The following is a 21,332-nucleotide window of genomic DNA, read 5'->3' on the forward strand; positions in this document are numbered from 1 at the left end:
TCTTTTTTTAATCCTTGGCAAATCTAAATGTATTTATTTTAAGCACCAGAAGAGAGTAGATTATGTAAAACTACCTTTTTTATTTGTGCTACTGGGGATTGAACTCAGAAGCATTCTCTGAGCTCAATCCCCAGCCCAATTTTATTTCTTATTTGGAAACACAGTCTCACTAAGTTGCGGAGGGTCTCATAAGTAGCTGAGGCTGGCTTTGAACCTTCAATCCTCCTGTCTCAGCCTCTCAAGTACTGGGATGACAACTGTGTACCACCACACCTGGCTACAAAACTACCTTTTAATAATGGTATTTTCGCTGGGAATAGAAAATGCCATTTTCTATTCCCAGTGAAAATATAGATAGAATGCCCCTGGATTCCATCCCCAATACCACAAATATATAAAATAATTTAAATTACATGCTTGTTGTCCCATTACTTGAAAGGCTGAGACAGGAGGATCGCAGGTTCATGGCCAGCCTCAGGTACAGTGAGGTATTCTGCAACTTACTAAGACCCTGTTTCAAAATAAAAAAATAAGCCGGGCATGGTAGAGCACACTTGTAATCCCCACGCTTGGTAGGCTGAGACAGGAGGATCGCGCAGGTTCAAAGCCAACCTCAGCTACTTAGGCTCTCAGCAACTTAGTGAGACCCTGTTTCCAAATAAAATATAAAACAGGTCTGGGAGTATAGCCCAGAGGTAGAAAGCCCTGGGTTCCACCCCCAGTACCACCACTAATAATTAATAATAATAATAATAATAATAATAATAAAGAATAAAAAATAGGACTGGGGGTGTAGGCCAGAAGTAGAATGCATCTGAGTTCCATCCCCAGTACTGCAAAAGGAAAAAAAATAGCACACATACAAGGAAAATATCATAAGGCCTCCTGTAGGTGCTATTTGAATTCAGATTCCCAACTTCCTACAGGAGGGCTGGGGGTATAGCTTGGAGTTAGAATGCCCCTGGGTTCCATCCCCAGTACCACAAAAAAAAGTCAAATAGGTTGATTTAAGGTCACACAGATAGTAAGTAGAATTGCCAGGTTTTGAACTTCGGAATTTCTGATTCCACAAAGAATTGTATCCTCAGTTCCAGCACACCCAGGCAGTAGGGATCTGGACCAGGATGGTGGTGGTCATGGAAAAGAAGTAGTTGAGAGACATACTAAATACCCTGCCTCTTCTTTTGGATTCTTTACTATTTACAAGCTCAGGTCTGGGAAAGAGAACTGGAGTCTGCATCCACAGAGAAGAAAGATCAGGGTGGCCTGTCCTTCCTCGTTGTCAGTCATGTTCTACTGGACAGTCAGCTCTTCTGCTCTGCCTTGGGCCACAATACACGGCATGGAGCTGGGTCCTGCAACCAGACTCCTGCCGCCTCTCTTGCTGACTAGGGCTGGATCTTGGTTTTGCTTGTTTATATACTATGGCAGCATAAGACAAGTTTAGAAGACAAAAATAACCTTGGAATTATCTTGTGAATTCATGGCAATTACCACGCAATTACATGCTCAGTAACCACAATGGAATTCCAGAGTGTTTACAGTTCACTGCCATGTGCAAAAGCTCGGGCTTCTGGGCCTGCCTCGTGGAGGCAGGAGCAGGGCGCAGCCTGGCACCGCAGGGCGGGCAGAGCTGGGGGCTGGACCTTCAAGACTGACCAGCTGAGCCAGAGCTCTCTTGCTGGTGTTGGTTCCTCGCCGGTAATTGCTGCTTAGTCCACCAGGGCCGCACTGTCCTCCACTGGGCAAGGCTGGAGAGACTGCAGGTTGACATTCCCTAGAGAGAGTGTGGCTGTTTTCTATGCTTGGTAAATCTCCCGCTTCTGCCCTAACCCATGTACTGTCTAGCAGTCCTTAAGCTACATGTTTTAAAGAGTCAAGTCAGAGGAAAGTGCTCTGCACCTGATCTATTTCATTTATTTTTTCTTTCTCTCATTCAACAAACACTGAAGGCCAAATCTGTGTTAGCATCATGTCCAGCTTAGAGATTAAAAAACCAAGTGGTGCCTGTCCCCAGAAAAAGTCTAGTCATCTAAGGAGACAGACAGGGAAAGAACTCATGAAAGGTCAAGTAATAACAACGTACAGTAGCGAGGCACAGCACGCTAAAGTAGATTTTCTGTGGTTAAAAAAAAATCCTGGGCAGGATGTTAGGGATGGGAAAGGTTGTTCAGTAGGTACTTACTAAGTTGCAGTTAGATAGGAGAAAGAAGCTCTGGGTACTGTGACACAGTACAGCAATTATGTACTGTACATTTCAAAAAACTACAAGAAAGGATTTTGAAAGCTTTTACCATAAAGAAATGGTACATGCTTGAGGAGATAAATATGCTCAACCTGATTTGAACATCACTGAACGTGTACAGTATCAAACATTATATGGTGCTCCATTAACATGTACTTTTACATCTTTGTATATCTATTAAAATCTTTCAAAATCCCAGTGACTATAAATGAGACAAAAGTAATGGAGGTGCACAACTCGAGACACGTTAGCCTGTGGGGGCCTAACATTTTTACAGACATGGACTCTGCTTACATGTGGGAGGAGAGGCCTTAACAATGGGGCTGACTCTGAGACCCTCAGACACAGCGCTGGATACAAATGTTGAAGGCAAACACGCTGCATGTGTGGGGGATATGTCACAAAAGGTGACCGTCAGTGTGTGTGTGTGTGTGTGTGTAATACACAGAAAGAGTATGCCTTTTCTCTGGTGGGCACTCAGTCAGCTCCAATTCCCTGCGCTATCTCTGAGATAGAGCTCAGACCCACTGCAGGTGACTTGGCTTGCTGGGACCCGCCACATCCAGCTTTGGCCATCAGCACCCTTTGCCTTCTTCTGTCCCAAGTCACTGTGCACGTCCAACACCCGGTTTCCCAGCATCTGAGGGTCCCCAAAGTTCAAGACTTTCATTTTTATGAGCTAAAGTCAGTCATGGACCTATATATAGTACTTCTAATTTCTAGTTATCCCAGATGAAACAACTGATTGTCAAAGGCAAATATCACATCTCACAAACAGCATGCTGCAAAACTTTCAGGATCCAATTCTTCATTTTGTATGCATTAAGTTTTAAATGTTTTTAAGGAATACATAAGTAAAAAATTTTTTGGTCCTACTGCAACCAGTCTTTTGGGGTTAGCCACTAATGGGCAAACAAGATAAAGAATAGCAATTTCTCAAAGAAAGAACTTAGTATCAACATTCTAGTATTGGTTACTTCAAGCAGATAGGCTATGTTCTATGTTCAGTGACTTGCTTTTGTAAAGTGTATTATGGGGAGGAGGGAACATTGTTTGCTTGTTTTTAGGTAGTGGTGTTTTTTGTGGTACTAGGGATTAAACCCAGGGGGCATTCTGCCTCTAAACTATACTCCCAGCTCTTTTTATTTTTTATTTTGAAACAAGGTCTCACTAAGTTCCTGAGAGCCTTGCTAAGTTACTGAAGCTGGCCTTAACCTGCCATCCTCCTGTCTTGGCCTCCCAAGTACTGGTATTAAAGGTATGCACCATCATGCCCAGCAGAGAAAATTATCTTTACAGGAGAGAAACTTGTGAAGTTTTTAATAAGTTGGCAAAAACTATCTTAACCAGATAATAAAGGTTAGCATCATTGATGGCAAGTCATGTCGATAGCATGTGTTATTAGTCAGCTCTCTATTATTAAAGCAAAATATCTGAGATTATTAACTTATAAGAAGAAAGATTTATGTATCTCGCAGTTTTGGAGGTTTCAGTTCATGGTTGAGTAGCCCCATTGCATGGATGGCAATAATGAGCCTGGGGTCAAAGCAAGAGAAGAAGAGAAAGAGACGGGTGTCCCACAGTCTCCTGTAAGGACATGCCTTCCATGACCTAAGGACCTCCCATCAGACTGTACCTCCCAAAGGCTCCCCCACTTCCCAGTAGAACTATCCTTAGGACCAAGACTCTAACACATGGGCCTTTAGGGACATTCGGCATCCAAATGATAGCAGCATGGACCTTGCTATGAAGTGGTGAGAATGGCAGTCTATCTGTGTGGTCTTCTAAAAACACACGCTCCAGTCTAATCATGAGGAAAATATCAAACCGAAATCAAGGTACATTTTACAAAATACCTGGCCAGTACTTCTCAAAACTGTCAAAATCATAAGAAGAAAACAACAACAACAAAACCAGGGAAATCTGAGAAACTGTCACACTCAGAGAAGCCTACGAAGATAAGGTGATTAAACATAATATATCTTAGATGGAACCTAGAAACAGAAAAGGGAAATAGGAGAAAACTAATAAATATAAACCAATTATGAACCTAAGCTTATAGTCATGTGGCAGTTTGGTTCCTTAGTTGTGCGTAACAAGTGTGTCAGAGCAAGGTAAGATGTTAATAATGGGACAACCAGGTGAGGGAGACGTAGAAACTCTCTGTATTATCTCTGCAACGTTTCTGCTAACCTACAACTATTTTAAAGTTCACAGTTTACTAAAGTATGTTTTAAAGAGTCTAACGTTAGCCGTGGCCTCTTCCAGTCGCTGGCAACCAGTCGCTACGCAGTGATGACCACCCAGCTGAAGCACAACAATCTCTCTCTGGTTTTCCACTATGTTTTTCTCCAGATCTGTAAGGCCCATGGCATCGGCTATGACCTTGAGGTATGAAGGGTTAAAATTCACCAGGGGTGGACTGAATACAGCTCTGTGGTGACTTAGATAGCTAACAATTGGTTGCCCTTCAAAAAGATATGCTCAAAACATGATTGGCATGCATTTGAGGAAGGCAGAGTGCTGTTTAGGAAGGGTGCAGCTAGGCTGCTCCACGGGGAGTAGCACTTAGTCCTGGGAAGTCCAGTTCTAGCCCCATGCTCGCATGACCACATAGAAATGCGAAGCCCTGCTTCCGGCCACGCTTAGGAGGGAGTTTAGGGGCCGCCTCTCCATCCCCACGCGTGTCCTGAGCTTCCTGAGCCTACCCAAAGCTGCTTGTCAACGAATATCCCACTTTAATCTGCTCAGACTCCAAGAACACCGACTGATTTCAGCACACACTGAGTGGCTTAAACAAGGGTCTTTCACAGTTCTAGATGTTGGAAAGTCCAAAATCAAGGTACTGGCAGATTCAGTTCCTGGTGGGAACTCACTTTCTGGGTTGTAGAGAGTGGCCTTCTTGTTGGTACACACACACACACACACACACACGCACACACACACACACACACACACACACACACACACACACACAATGTGTCTCAACTTTTTTTCCTTTTTCTTTTTTTGTGGTACTGGGTATGGAACCCAGGGGCATTCTACCTCCAAACTACACCCCCAGCCCTATTTTTTTAGTCTTTATTTTTGAAACAGGGTCTCACTGAGTTGGAAAGGGCCTCACTATTTAGTAGCTGAGGCTGCCCATGAACCATGATCAATTTTTACAAAGACATCAGCCCTCAAGGATCAGGACTCTATCCAATGACTTTACTTAACTTAAATCGCCTCCTTAAAGTTCCTGTCTCCAATATAAGCACAGCGGGGTTTAAGGCTTGAAAATTTGGATTTTAGAGCAAGATAATTCAGCTCATAGACTTCTCCTATCTACATGTAATATTTTCTTTCACGAAGGAGTTCTGATTAAAAACAGTGCCTCTGTGTTTGATCCCTGCACACTTGCTGTATCCTAGCGTGGCTGGGTGGGGAAGTGAGATGCGATGCCTCCTCCCTAAACTGGGAGCTCCGGTTGGTGCCTGGAGACTCATGCTACTCTGAGGTTCCTTGTTTTCCTACTTTGATGCTGATTTCCAAATCTCTGATACTCCAGGCTGTTCTAAGACCCCGTGTGTACTTACTGATGGAAGACCCAATCCCACATCACACCAAACATATTAAAATAAATTCACCTCCCACATTAAATGTAATGTGCATATAATGGCATAATAATTGAGGAGGAGCTAGTGGATTTAATGTTTTGATTTGTAATTATTCGATATGTATTTTTAGTTTTCATATTTGAGAACTAATAGAATTTTTAGGAGTCAAATATTTTTGATAGGCCCTAGAAAAGAATACAGACCTTAAGCATGAGGCCAATGTGAACTGAGCAGCCTGGCTGACACTCGGCAATCCCCAACAAGCTGCTGGGGTGCACGAGGGGCCTTGGTTAGACTGACTCATGCTGGTGGCAAACACATACAGTGGAGCTCATATTGTTTTGCAAATTAAACTAAATTTGGTAAAATACAGAAAGAATGAAAAGGCCAGATTGAGCTGATTTACCTGATATCAATAGTTAAATCTGCTGCACACGATCCCTTTATAATTAAACCATTTCTAGCCCCAAACTTATGCAACTGAAACACTCCCACATACCACAAGGTGGCTAAATCTAACTACAGCTTTATCCCAATGTATCTATTTTCTTCTAAAATATCTGAGCAGAATGAGTTCTGTTACTAGGAATGCTTGGCAGGGAAAGTGCCCTGCCTAAAGTGAAAATGTGCCTTTCACTTTCTATTGCCTGAAATTATTCCTAGAGATTTATTCTTGGGCTAAAGGTGCTGTACTTGACTGAGGCTCTAGTACTCAAAGTACTTAACGCAAGAAGTGGTTTACACCTGGCCTCCTGAGTTAATCAGATTCGTTTCTGAGAACAGATTTTAGTAGGGAAAACAGGTTGGCATGGCTCAGGGGATGCAGACGGATAGCGCAGAGGAAGGGCTTCCACTGGGGGCCGGAGGCTCCCCAGGAGAGCGTCAGGAAGGGTGCGCTGGGAGGCACCCCAGACACAGCCCGCGTGGTCTCCTGGACTCCCCTCCAGGTGGCCCACGCTAAACAACAGCAACAATGAAAGATGGGATGGGAGAGAAGTATGGATTGGGAGTCACGGAATAATGGAACAGTATGAAGAAAGAGAAGATAATAGGAGCAAAGAGAAGGTATAAAATCCAGAGACTGCAAAAACCCATGTTAAAAAGGAAAAAGGATGCTCAAAAAAAGAGCAGATAACTGGGTGAGGTGGCACGTACATAATCCCTGCGCTTGGGAGGCTGAGACAGGAGGATCGCACAGGTTCGAAGCCAGGCTCAGCTACTTAGTGAGGCTCTCAGCAACTTAGTGAGACCCTGTTTCCAAATAAAATATAAAATAGGTCTGGGAGTATAGCCCAGAGGTAGAAAGCCTCTGGGTTCCACCTCCAGTACCACCAAAAATAAAAAAATAAAAATAAATAAAAATAAAAAGGACAGGGGATGTAGCTCAGTGGCAGAGCAGCCCTGGGTCCAATCTCGAGTGCCTAAAAAATAAAAATAAATAAATAAAAATAAAAAGAAAGAAAAGAAGACCAATAATAAACTCAGAGAGCCAGGTATGGTGGTGCACACCTGTAATTCCAGTACTTGGGAGGCCAAGGCAGGAGGATCAAAGGTTCAAGGACAGCCTTAACAATGTAGTGAGACTCTCAGCACCCAGCCAGACCCTGTTTCAAAAACCAAAAATAAAAAAGAAACTTGAAGGTAGAATGCCCCTGGGTTCAATCCCCAGTACTACAATAAAATAAACAGAGAAAAGGAAAGAAAAAATAGTTATAAATGTGGTTATAAAAAAATCTGAGTTGAGCCAGGTATGGTGGCACAGTCTTGTAATTCCAGTACTTGGGAGGCTGAGTCAGGAGGCTCATGGCCAGCCTCAGCAACTTAATGAGGCCCCCTGCAATTTAGTGAGACCCTGTTTCAAAGTAAAAGAATAAAATAGGGCTGAAGGTATAGTTCAGAGGGTCCCTGGGTTCCATTACCAATACCACAAAAACTTTTTTTTTTTATTTTTAGGTGAGAGTAAGTCATTTGACCATGGAAGTTTTAGAAGTCCTCCAGCAGTACGCCTCTTTGCTTTATTTTCCTGAGATAAGTTCTCATATTTTTAGACCCTGGTTCATCCCTAATCAGCACTCTCCATTTTCTCTTACTTGCTTTTCTTGGGTAGGCAGATGATGAGCCAGCCTTTACAGGGCACTTACTGTGTGTTGGCCCCTGAGCTGAGCGCTCACTCCACTATCTCATTTATTCTTCACGCCTATGCTGTAAGAAGGTATTGTTTCTACAGCGAAGATTTCCCCAAGGTCGCACAGCCTGGCACATTATGAATGAACCTTTACCCATAGTTGTCCACAAAGTCAAACACGGCTCTTTCTCTTTCTCTATGGTTTCGCCTTGTGCCTTTTCCTCCTAAGGACCACTTCCCACCAACTAAAACATTATTGCCAACCCAATCCAAGAAGTCTGGGCTTCATTTCAAATAAAATATTCCATCTAGGTACCTCTTATGTGTTCTTCAGTTGGAGAAGCATAGATTTCTCTTCAGAGCCCTTATGAATATCTCTACTTTACAAATAAGGGGTAAAATATGTGCAACAATTAACTTTCCCAAAAATTCATTGCCTCTCTGGATTATACTGAGTCTAAAAGGATTTAACTAAATTCCAATGTAACCTCTACCTGTTTTCATTTTTGGTTGAATTAAGAGTGGCTGGGCGTGGTGACGCACACTTGTAATCCCCGCTTGGGAGGCGGAGACAGGAGGATCACGCTGGTTTGAAGCCAGGCTTGCTGGCTTAAAAGACCCTGTTTCCAAATAAAAATAGAAACTAGGTCTGTGAAGTAGCCCAGAAGAAGGGTTTCCAGAAACCCCAGTACCACCAAAAAAAAAAAAAAAAAAGAATTAAGAATGGATACATGCTACCAAAAGAAGAATCTCCCAATGTCCTTATTCCTTAATATTATCTTTTTATCTTCCTTGCTTTTGCAGCACTAGGGACCAAACCCAGGGCCTTGTGCAAGCTCACCGATTGCTCTACCTCTGAGCTACCCCCTCCCCAGCCCTTTCACTTCCCGTTATCAGCACAGAATTTCAAATTATGTTTCTTGTCCAATGTCATGGAGAATAAAAAGAGAAATCAGATCACCCTATAGGTCTATTTTTCCTTGATGACTATCGAAGGGAACCATTGCCGAGTTTCTAAGCAACTTGGTCGATCTCATTCCTGGTATTTCTGTAATGCTACAGAATACCCCCACTGGTTTCCTAATGAAAGGAAGTGGTAAATGAAAGCCATACGGAGAAAGGCGTGTGTTTACTGCCTGCAACAGTGTGAGGCAGGGCTGGTCTCAAACGCACACAGGCAGCATGCCATTGTCCTAAACAGCCCTGCAAGGCCCGCAATCACGTCCTCAGGCTGGGGTGTTGCCGTGGCGGGAGGCACTAGGGCTGCTCACAGATATTCTGGGCTCCCTCCTTCCAGGCACCTTACAGAATTATGCTTCCTCGGCGCTCCCCTACAGTTAGGCATGGCCAAGAAACTGGATTTGGCCAGTCAAAGATGAGCAGAAGTGAAATGCGTCCTTTCTGTGTAGAATCTCTGGAAGTTGCCATATGCTTTTCCCCGCCTTGGAAAATCATGGAAGTGCATTAAAACAGACCATCCTCAGCCTGGTCCCTGAGACTGCAATCATCAGAGCCCCATGCCAGTCTACATGGGGAGGGAATCAAGAACTACAGCTTTGTAGTTCACCCAAGAAGGGTGTGTGTGTGTGTGTGTGTGTGTGTGTGTGTGTGTGTGTGTGTGTTTAATCACTGCAGCAAAACCCAGTCTACACAGATGTTATTAAAATCAGTATTGAAAGAATAATGGTCCCCAAACAGCCATTTTTAATATGGGCTCAGTGGTCAGGCAGTGAGTGACAAAGAAGTTGTTATGAAAACAAGCAGGATCACGGTCCTTGTAAAGAGGTGATGCACTTGGCAGAGCCAACACCTGTGATAACCTGGAAGGCAAATCACACACCTAATGTGCTTGTGTCTCTAGAGAAGAGATTGGAAGATATGTTGAGTATATGCAGAGCATTGCTGGCTGCATTTGGAAAAGCTTACAAACTTAAGAGCTTCCAAATTAATCAGAACAGTTTGTAAGCAAAAGTGAAGAGAAATAAGAGAGATTCCAAAAAATTGGTACTTTGCAAAGTTGGAAAAACTAAAACTGAGATTTATTTATTGATTTATTTATTTATACTGCGAATAGAACCCAAGGATAGAAAACAATTGGACCATAGTTTTAAAGTATTGAAAGAAATAAAAGCCTATTAACTAAAAATTCTATTCCTAGAAGAGGAGGAATCCAATAAATGTCTACAGGTCCTTGGAAATTATATATATCCTAATATATATAAATATATATATATGTATATGATTATATATGTGAACCCGTTCTGTGCATGGGGATTAGATGCCAGATAATTGCTGGTGCTTTCCCTCAATATAGAACTATTTGAATAAAAGGAGAAATAAAATTCTGAAATGAGAACCACTTATTGGAAGAGATTTGCTATATTTGTGTTAATAATAGAGCACTGTCCAAAAAAAATATAATCAACCCATATTTTCCACCTAATTTAAATTTTTCTCAGAGCAACGGTTTTCAAAGTAAGAGTGTAAGTAAAGCCAATTTTGATGATACATTTTGTTAACTCATTATACCCTAAATAGTTTCATTTCAACATAGTCAACATTATAATGAGAATTCTTTATGATTTTTGCCCTAAATCTTTGAAGATTATGGTCCTTGAAAGCTACATCTCAATTTGTACCAATCCTGGAAGCTCTCTGTGGCCTCTTGTGGCTAGTGGCTGCCATATCAGACAGCAGCAAGAGATGCAAAGACCCGCTAGGTAGTGGTACTCAGCCCTGGCCTCCCAGTAGGATGCTCTTGAGTGAGGAACTCTCACGTGCCAGCGCCCATGCAGGGCTGGAATTAGGGTGAGGCAAGAGAGGCACCCACTCTGAACACAGAAGTTAAGAGAAGAAAAACATCCACCACCACCACCACCACCACTCCCAGTAATGAAGATAAGTAATTATTTTAATATAACATTTAAGCTCAAATTAGTGCAGAAAATCCATGATGAACAAACATCAAACTTTTTAATAAAAACAGAACGTGATTACTGATATTTTTCCTCTACCTCAGGCTCTAATGTGGCTCAGCATGGCACTGTGTCCAGGGCCCATCCTAGATCAAATAAATCAGTGTTTCCAGAGGTAAGGCCCAGGGATTACACTTTTAAAGCACCCACATGATTCTAATGGGCAGTCAGGTTTTTGAGCCATTATTCTAGTCCAATGCTTGGATTTCCTGATAAAGTGGCAAGTTGATAACTATCATCATATAATTCTGATAAGTGATTTTTTTACCAACCCCCCCCCCAACATACTTTTCCTTTTGGGATGTCCACTAATGCGGAGTTTACAACTTCACAGGGCAGACATTTCCACTATTGAACCCAGGCTCACTTCTTATTTATTTGGAGAAAACTCTTAAAACATAATTTTCAAAAACATCAAAGCCAGGTCTCTCATACAGATATAAAAACAAACACATAATATTCTATTTATCAGAAGGAAATAGACATATATTACAACTAGTTCAAAAGCAAACCCCAAATCAATCATCCTTATAGATCAAGAATATTCAAATGAATATGAAAATGGAGGCCAAAACGGTTTATCCACAGAGGAGAATCTATTGAATCTCCATCACACTGGACAGAATATGCTTGTCCATCAGCTCCCTACAACTTACAGAGCTGTGAAGACTGATAAGGCAGTAGGGTATGCTATAGACATGTCAAAATGTTCCATCAAAATACAAATCATTTTCTACCCAACAAATTTCTTCCCCATTCTTTTACTGATTGCTCTTATAACAGTGGTTTTCAAATTTTTATGTGCATTAGACTCATCTAGAAAGTGAGCTAAAAGGCAGATTCCCCTGCAAGTATTCTGAGCTTGGATGATGCCCAGGAAAATGCCTTATTAACGGACACATGAGATAATTTTGCTGCAAGTGTTCTGAGAATTATACCCAAAGAACCCTGCCTGAGGACATACCTACACCATATTCTGGAGAGAGCCTTTTCAAATATCCTTCTCCCAATATTTAAGGGTAGCTCCAGATTTTAATTAATCAATCTTAGTGCTCTTGGTAGAGTATATTTTCTATACTTTATTTCCAAGATAATATACTATTTTCTTCTCTTCCCACTCAAATCTTACAGGACAGACAAGGAACTGTTTTTATATTATATGAACATTTGAAGAGACACAAGTTGGGCATGCTGTAAGTATGAAGTGTATCTATTGGATGCAATAAGAAAGACTGTAACAACCAACATGATTGGTGCTTCTCACACACTTTAATCATTTTAATTGGCATGTCAACTTATTGCAAGTCTATATTGTTTTATTTAGGTCTTCAGGTATTTCATGAATATATTGGCCAGAGTTTATAATGTAATTATGTAAAATCAATGAGTAAGAGTCCACTTAATATGTTGTGCTCAAGCTTACTCACACGTAAGGCACAACAAATCTAACCACTGGGGAACCAGCTCAGATGTCCCAGCTGTGGAAAGGTAGCTGTCACTGGCATGCTTAGAAAAGTGCCCTGGTGACTTGGTAAGATGTGTCTCCAAAAGGTAGGGCCAGGGCCAGTTTCACCCCGATGCGGTCTTCTCCAGGTGTGCGTACGTTGAGCAAAGCCCTGCTGGAAGTGATAGTTGCCCTCATCAGTCTTTCTGAACTCATGCAGATGTCTTGGTTTCCCCTTGGAGAGGAAATGCCTTCTGGCTTCCCCTTTGGAGCTATAATATGGCTCTGAATGAATAAAGTCTTAGATGTTTCTCATCACATGGAAAGAGGAGAAGCAGGATGTTTGATTCCTCCACTCCAGTCCCAGCCTCTCCCTGATATCCCATAAGCATGCAAAACTTGCTGGGTCTTGTTAAATAAGTTTCTTCACTTGGGGCTCTGCCCATCCTTTTGTTGTACTGCTGTGATAACAGTAGAAATGAGACCTGCACCCAGAACAACCCCACCAGCATTCATTCATATGATCTTCCAGGTATTCACATAGAGAATGGTAATAGCCGCAGACACCTCTGGCCATGTAGAAGGAAGGAACTACCCTTTGCTGCCCAGTGATATTCTGTCCTAGCTCCCATGTGGCCCTGAGCCCTAACCTACCCTACTCTATCCAAACGAATCAATACCATGCTAAGGCTGTGGCAGTCACAGTTACTGTGACTAGGAGAACCAAGCAGTCATCTTGATTTGATGTTGGCAAGCTGATAAGAAGTTAGTACTTTCTAGAGTGTGAGTCTAATTAAACAGGAAAGACTCAAAGCCCAAGTATATGTCTAAGCTCAGAAATTCAGACAAATGGGTTTGTTAAGTATAAGAACTAGAAATCAAGCCAGGCGTGGTGGCACACGCTTGTAATCCCAGCATTAGGGGGGCTGAGACAGGAGGATCGCGGTTCGCAGACAGCCTCAGCTACTTAGTGAGGCCCTTTGCAACTCGGTGAGACCCTGTTTCAAATAAAAATAATAAAAATAGGGCTGGTAGAGAGTAGTGGTAATACCAGAGGGATTCCAGATGATGGAGGGGAAATCTCAGCAAAGCTTCAATGGAAGGATAGGAGAGGAAGAGAGTTGAGGTTATTCAATGGAGGAGCTCCATACGAATATGTGTAATAGCATAAATACAACATGGTTAACCTGGACACTCTATTGGGGGGAGGGGAAGGGAGGGGAAAGGGCATGAAGCACAATGTAAATGTACACCACTCTCAATATGTTCCACTTATAAAAAAATAAAAATTAGATTTAAAATAAAAGGAAAAAAATAGGGCTGGGGATGTAGGTCAGGGGTACAGTGCCCCTGGGCTCCATCCCCAGTACCGCAAAAAAAAAAAAAAAAAAGAACTAGAAATCAGAACTCAGAGATATGAACTCTATTTTGCTGTGCACCAGCTAGCCCAAAAGATGAACTGCAGAGGACAAGCTAGGCCAGCCTGGAACTATACAGACCCTTGTGCACTGGAGATAAGGGTAAGAGGGACAAGCTCCCTTCAAGAGCTTCCAGGTAGGCCAAACCCAGACCCAGAATCAGGTCCCCGAAGGAGATGGAAGAAGCACGGTTCATGGACATCCTCTCAGCTACTTAATGAGGCCAACAAAGGTCTAATAAATACTGACCCTATGGTAATAAAGCACAAGCTACTTTTCAGAATTACTGACTCTGAAGTTGCATTTGACTATTATTTATTTTCTTAAAAGAAAAGATGATAATGTTCAGCAGCTATCAGGGGCAGGCTGTCCTTGTCAGAAGCACTGACTTACTCCAATCTTTCATTTCAAAGAAAAGGATATGAAAACCCAGGGTAATTAGGGGGCTATCTCAAAGTCACACAGTGAGTGGCAGGACAAAGAGCCCAGGTCTCCTGTCTTAGACACTGGGAGCTCTTGATCTCATCCAACCTGAGAAAAAACTTTTTTTATTATTTTTTATGGGTGAATTATAGTTGTACATCTTCACGGGGTATAAGATGGTGGAGGCACATATGCACACACCACTCATTTAGCCCTTCCCCTTCCTCAGCCCTCCCCCTCCTTCTCATGTTGGGCTGAGTGACTGACTTTGATATGTGTGTGAATGTGCATCATGTACATTAGGGAATTTCCCTGTCCCCTCCTCTCATCCCCCTCAGGTCACCTTATTTGCTCATTTATAGTTTCTCCTTCTTTATCTAGAGTTCTTCCTAGGACCCATTTTTTCCCTAGTTTCTGCATATCCTAAAAATACTCCTATTGAGGCTGGAAAGCAGCCATTCTAAAATGGCCCAAACTCTAGACCGTAAGTGGACTTATTTTATAGGTAACAACCAGGGAAGAAGCACTCCTAAAGGTTTGCACAGTTGTCTGAGGGTACAGTGCTTTATGCTCTCCCTTTAGAACAGAACAATTTTTAAAAACTAATCCATTCAGTTAACCGATTTTTCCTTTGATAAGGGTTTTTTGTAATTTTTTTTAAATTGGTGCACTGTATTCATACATCATAATGGGATAAAAAAAAAACTTTTGTAAAGATACATGCACACATCGCCTAGTTAGCCACTACCCAATCCCCACCCCGTTCCCTCCCCATCCCTCCTTCCCATGCTTGGCTTAGTGGTTGACATCTAGTATTATTGCAATTTATCCAAAATTAACAATAGTAATCTCACAGAACAGTTTCATTTGTCTGATACCAAGCTTTTGATGACTTAAAGATAACATTTCAATATTTCTTTTTGCTTTCTTTCTTACCAGAGAATATTTTTTTCTTTTTTATTTTTAGGTGAAACTATCATACATTTATTTATTTATTTTTCAGAAAAAATCTATCCTAATATGGAATATGGACTCTAGATACCCAAAACAATCTCAAAAAAGAACAAAGCTAGAAGATGTATATTTTCTGACTTCAAACCTTATAAAGCTACAATAATTGAAACAGTGTAGTACTGTTATAAAGGCATATAAATAAACCATTGGAGTTAAATAAAAGCCTAGAGATAAATTCTTCCATATATTGTCAAGTTATTTTTGACAAGGTTTCCACGAACATTTGGTGGAGGAAATAATAATCTTTTAACTAAATATTGTTGAAAAATAATAATTACATGAAAAAGAATAAAATTGGACCCTTACCTAACACCATATACAAACATTAACTCAAAATAGATAAAAGACTTAAATATAAATCTTAAGACTATAAACTTTTAGAAGAAAATCTGGGTCATAAAACCTTACAACATTGAAATTGGCAGTGATTTCTTGGATATGATTCCAAAGGCATAGGCAACAAAAGAATAAACAAACAGACTTCATAAAAATAGAAAAATATTGTACATCCAAAGACAATGTAAACAGAATTAAAAGTTACTGATAGAATGGGATAAAATATTTCCAAATGCTATATCTGAAGGCATATTAATATTCCAACTAGAAATCCTAAAAATTAGCAACAATAAAAGCAAACAATACAATTTAGAAATAGGTAAAAAACTTAAATAATGAATCTCCAAAGATAACCAATCTTAGTTGTCTGTTGGATGGAAAATCTTGTTTCTCTGGTTCTGGTGTGTGTTACCTATTTCTTCTTTGTAGGTAATCTCTTTGAGTATTTTCTCTAGCGCTGGTTTTGAAGACATAAATTCCTTCAGTTTCTGTTTGTCATGGAAGCTTCTTATTTCCCCATCTAATTTGATAGAAAGTTTTGCTGGGTAGGAAATTTTTGGCTGGAAGTTGTTTTCTTTCAGAGTTTGGAATATGTTACTCCAAGCCCTTCTGGCTCTCATGACTTGGTTTGGGAAGTCTGGAGTGATTCTAATTGGTTTGCCTCTGAATGTCACTTGGCCCTTTGTTTTTGTTGCCTTTAAGATTCTCTGCTTGGCTTCCACATTGGTCATTTTGACAATTATGTGGCGTGGGAATCCTCTTCTCTGATCCTTGTCTAAAGGGGGTTCTATAAGTTTCCTGGACCTGTATATCGACCTCTTGCTCTACGTTTGGAAAATTTTCTGCTATTACTTCCTTGAAGAGATTGTTGATCCCTTTGGTTTCACCTTCTTTTCCCTCCTCTATTCCAATTATTCTTAGGTTAGCTCTCTTAAAATGGGCCCATATTTCTTCAATGTCAGATTCCTGCTGTCAGATTTTTTTTTCTAAATTAGAAACTATGTGTCCATTTTTGGAGTGATCATCTTCTAAGAGTGAGATTCTATTCTCCATGTGGTCTAATCGGTTGTTTGTACTTTTATTTGAGGCCTTTACTTCATTAATTGCATCCTTTATCTCTTTTTGGCTCTCTCTGAATTCTTTTTGAAACACCTCTATTATTTCTACAGTTATTTTCCTGATTTGATCTTCTAGAAATCTCTGAATTTCTGTTTTATCAGGTTCTGAAGTTGTGGGGTTGTGGGCATTCATTGCTCCATTGCTATTTCTCTTTCCCATGATTTCGGAAGTTTGTGCCTTCTCTGGGTTCTTCTCTCGGTCACTACAACTTCACTTAAGGTGCTCTGGATCTCGAGTCTGTGGTATCTCAGTCACCACTATTCCTTTACTGGGTTGTATCACAAAGTCTCAGACCCAGGGAGTCAATCTCAGCTGCTTTAGACCATGGGGAGTGCCAGGTTGGGCCTTCTCCTACGGGGAGTTGTGACTATGGTGTGATATCTCTGCCACCGCCACTCCCCCACTGGGTCAAGTCCCTGGGAGTGCAGTACTGGGATTTCTCCTCTAGGGGCCACAATTTGACTCACTGTTGTTGAGTGCGCTGATGGAGCTGTAGTGGACTCGGTGAATTTGCTGCTGCTGCTGCCGGTGGCGATATGGCGCTGCTGCCACGCCCTCGACCATGAGGCTGGTGTATTTCTTCTCTGGTTTTGAACTCCACTCTGAGTCCCTGCAGGGTGTACTGAGCCCAGCCCCTGGGAACTTTAGACGCTCCCTGCACTGAAAAATCTGCTGAATTCCGCCCGGCTGATCCACAGCAGCTCACCTTGGCTCACTGTCCACCGCTCCTCTCTGGAGCCTGGTGGGCTGTTGAGTGCGTTGGTCTGGTGCTGTCCGGTGAACTTGCCACTGCCTCCGGCAATAAGGCGCTGCTGCCGCGTTGTGAGGCCGGCGTATCTCCTCTCTGGCTCTGAGCTCCGTTCTGAGTCCCCCTCCTCTCTGGGGCTGCAAGGGAAGATGGCACCCACACTACTCCAAGCCACAGCTCCGGCCGCAGGACTGCGGTCTGGTTTCTTCCTGGTGTCTCGTTTTTCCAGCCCTCTTTTTCTCTGTCCCTTGTATTTACATTTTTTGTTTCTCTGCTGATGGTGTTTTCTGGCTATGAAAGGCTCTGATTTTGTGGTAATAGAGACTGGTTGTTAGCTGGGCTCATAAGCCCCGCTTTTCTCCATCACCATCTTCCCGGAAGTCTAGAGGTTTTTTTAAATAGATAGAAAAAAACCCTGGAGTTTTGCTTCCAAGTTAAAACATACAACAATCTAGTTGTTTGAGATTGTTTGCCAGCCACAGTATAATACTACAGAATGGTTTGTCTCTGAAACCTTCTTAAAGTGGGTATTTGCCATGCAAGGTAGCACACACTTGGAATCCAAGTACTTGGGAGGCTGAGACAGAAAGATCGCAGGTTCATGGCTGGCCTCAGCTACTTAGTGAAGTGCTCTGAAACTTAGAGAGACCCCGTTTCAAAATAAAGAATACAAAATAGGGCTAGGAGTGTAGCTTGAAGGTACATTTCTCAGTACAGAAAAAAAAAAGTGGGTACTGAGCTTTATAAAGACAGCTAGCTATTCATGAATGGGTCACATTGTCCTTGATGAGGGGGCACCTTCATAAGTAGTAGGAATCATTTGTATACATGAAATAGAAAATAAACCCCAGACAAGTGTCCAGAATCCAAAGGTGCAAAAGTCTCTCTAGATAAGAAAATTGTTAGGCATGAATAATATTTAACAACAATTCTCTAAAACAAATTTAAATAGTTTTTTTTTTTTTTTAATGAACTACCACCACTGTACTAGTTCAGTAGTAGCCTTTGACTAGAAATGACTGGACCTATTGCTATAATCTGCTAAGTTGATTAATAAGAAATATTTATTACGTACCTCCTCTTTGTTGACAAGTTAAAATGGAGCCTCATCTTTCATATCTCCCTAAAGATTGCCACCTTGTGAGATTGGAAATACTCATTAAATTCCATCACCAGACGCACAAATGAGAGGGCGATTGTTTTTAAGCATGTGAGGGGAATCATTGGTAAACTCATTTGTTTGGATATCATTAACAGAACAATCGGTGTCGATCTCCAGGGGGTCCTCATGACCTTTGCTCGCAATCTCTTCATCATCCATCAAGAAATATCAGCACCTAATATGCAAGGCGAGACCAATTTTAAGGTGAGGTGTTAATTAACTAACGATCCTGGTTAATTTCTATACAAGGGCTGAAAATACCTCATGCTGTATTGTAAACAAGTGCTAAACCATCTTTTTTTTTTATTGTAAGCAGTACAGATTTTACAATGTGCAGGGTCAATATTGTAAGGTTCCCACTGAACCCGTTAGTTAAATTTAATAGTTTGAAACTTTTTCTTTGAAATATAGTAGACTTGCTTTAACTTGCTGCCATTTTCAAACCCGAGCTTGTTAGACAACAGCTTTCTGATGTTAGAGGTGAAGCCGAAACATCACATGGAATCCAAACAGAGACTGTCCTGAAACAAAATTTGTGAATGTCATCTATATTTCAGATAATATATTGTCTAGCTAGTAATTACTGAAGAGCCCCAGGTTCTAGAGACAAAGAAGTTCTAACACTCAAGAGGAACAATGATTAGTAGAGAGAAGGAAAAGAAAACCCTAGCATATATGTCGGCCCACCCCATCCCATTTCTCTAAAATGGAGACATTTTACATTTTACCAGTAATCTTTTTTTTGTGTGTGTGTGTGGGGGGGGTCTGGGGATGGAACCCAGGGGCATTCAAACTCTGAGCTACACCTCCTGCCCTATTTTTTATTTTTTATTTTGAAACAGGGTCTCAATGAGTTGCAGAAGGTCTCACTAAATAGCTGAGGCTGTCCACGAACTGCGATCCTCCCGACTCAGCCTCCCAAACGCTGAGATTACAAGCGTGAGCCACCACGCCCAGCTACCAGTAATCTTTTAAAGCCTCCATATGGCCTCTGAAGATATTGGTCTGTGAAATCCAGTTGTGTATAATTGATTAGAAGTCTCCACATTCTAGAGTACAGAAACAAGAACTATCAGGGAGTTTCTGAGACCCAGATGAACAGAGATGATGGCTTCGTACTGATCAGCGGGGTCTGAATCTGATTATCAGCTTAGGCCTGCATCATGTTTGTCTGGGTCAAGCAACTCAAAGGACTTAATGGAAACCACAGGTGGCTTTTCTCATAAAATAGAAGGCCCAACAAAAGCTTAATAAAAACCATAATTTTTATTACATTTTTTCTCAACCTAGGACTTGACCCCTTTAATAATAGCAACAATGGTAACAATACCTTACTCTTCAAAGAGATTTTAAGAGCTGGGAAAATGACCATCGTTGCTTTTTTTCTATTACATAATTTAGAAGATTGATTTTTTTTTTTTTTTTTGTGGTACTGGGGTTCCTGGTAGCCCTTCTACTTCCGGGCTACACTCCCAGACTTATTTTTTTTATTTATTTATTTTGGAAACAGGGTCTCTTAAGCCAGCATAGTTGGCTTCAAACCTCTGTGATCCTTCTGTCTCCACCTCCCAAGTGTGGGGATTACAAGCGTGTGCCACCACGCCCAGCGAGAAGATTGATTTAAAAAAAAAATAGAACCAGGAGTCAGGCGTGGTGTTGCATGCTTGTAATCCCAGCATTTGGGAGGCTGAGACAGGAGTAATCCCAGCATTTGGGAGGCTGAGACAGGAGGATCGTCATTCGCAGCCAGCCTCAGCTACTTAGTGAGGCCCTTTGCAACTCAGTGAGGTCCTGCTTCAAAATAAAGAATAAAATTAGGGCTTGGAGTATAGTTCAGAGATCAAATTCCCCTAGGTTCCATCCTTAGTACTGAAAAAAAAAAAGTAGAACCAATGCTACAATAATATTCACCGGTACTTAGGGCTCTGCTACAATTTGGATATGTTTTGAGTGTGTTCCCCAAAGGTACATGTGTTGGAAGCTTGCTCCCCCATGTGGCAATGTGAAAGGTGGAGCCATTAAGGGGTGGAACTTTGTGGGAAGTCACTGGGAACAATACCCTTGGAAGAGATTGAGGTAGTTCTCATGTGACACTGTTTAGTTTTTGCAAGAGGGTTGTTATAGAAGAGTGAGCTGCCTGATCTTGGACTTTCAGGTTCTAAAACTATGAATGCAATAAACCTTTTTTCTTCATACATTATGGAAACTCAGGTATTTTGTTACAGCAACAAAAACAGACTAATATAAGATTTTGCTCAGCATTTACATTTTAAATTGCTTCTCGCTAGCATCATTTTATGTTATTGCTATGTACAGAATTCTGCGGCTGCCGGTGTGTGATTAGTTTAGCTTGTCCAAATATAACTCTTTATCAGAATCAGATGGTTTTGTGCATGTATGTCTCCACAAGTCTTTTATCCCATTAAGATGTATGACTACAATGCACCAATTTAAAAAAAAAAACTTTATTAGAAAAAGAAAAAACCCTCAAAAAAGTAAAAGTATTATATAAATGGCTTTATTATAGATCTTTTCTGTCATTCTTGAAAAAGAAAATCAGATGGTTTATCCCAGAATCAACCAAGTGGACCCTGAATTTAAATTTGAGTTGGCAAAGGCAACTACACCTGACAAAAATAAAGACTATATCTCTGGCTTTCAAAAATCATTAAAAGTCACATGTTCTCAGGTAGCTTTTAAGTATCAATGACATATTTAAAAATA

The 21,332-nt window shown here is 41.2% G+C and overlaps 1 protein-coding gene across 1 annotated transcript in view; it reads left to right on the plus strand.

Annotated features, from left to right (window-relative positions):
• The window catches only part of IQCH (IQ motif containing H), a gene marked incomplete at both ends in the record, with an annotated part of 227,693 nt that overhangs the window by 200,961 nt on the left and 5,400 nt on the right, over positions 1–21,332 (plus strand). The window contains 3 exons of the mRNA XM_080691646.1: positions 4,514–4,636; positions 12,076–12,137; positions 18,704–18,812. Of these exons, the coding sequence (XP_080547772.1) occupies positions 4,514–4,636; positions 12,076–12,137; positions 18,704–18,812 (294 nt within the window). The remainder of the gene's footprint in view (positions 1–4,513; positions 4,637–12,075; positions 12,138–18,703; positions 18,813–21,332) is intronic.

The sequence above is a fragment of the Muscardinus avellanarius genome, assembly GCF_963383645.1.
Source record: "Muscardinus avellanarius genome assembly, chromosome: 3".
In the NCBI taxonomy this organism is placed as follows: Eukaryota; Metazoa; Chordata; class Mammalia; order Rodentia; family Gliridae; genus Muscardinus; species Muscardinus avellanarius.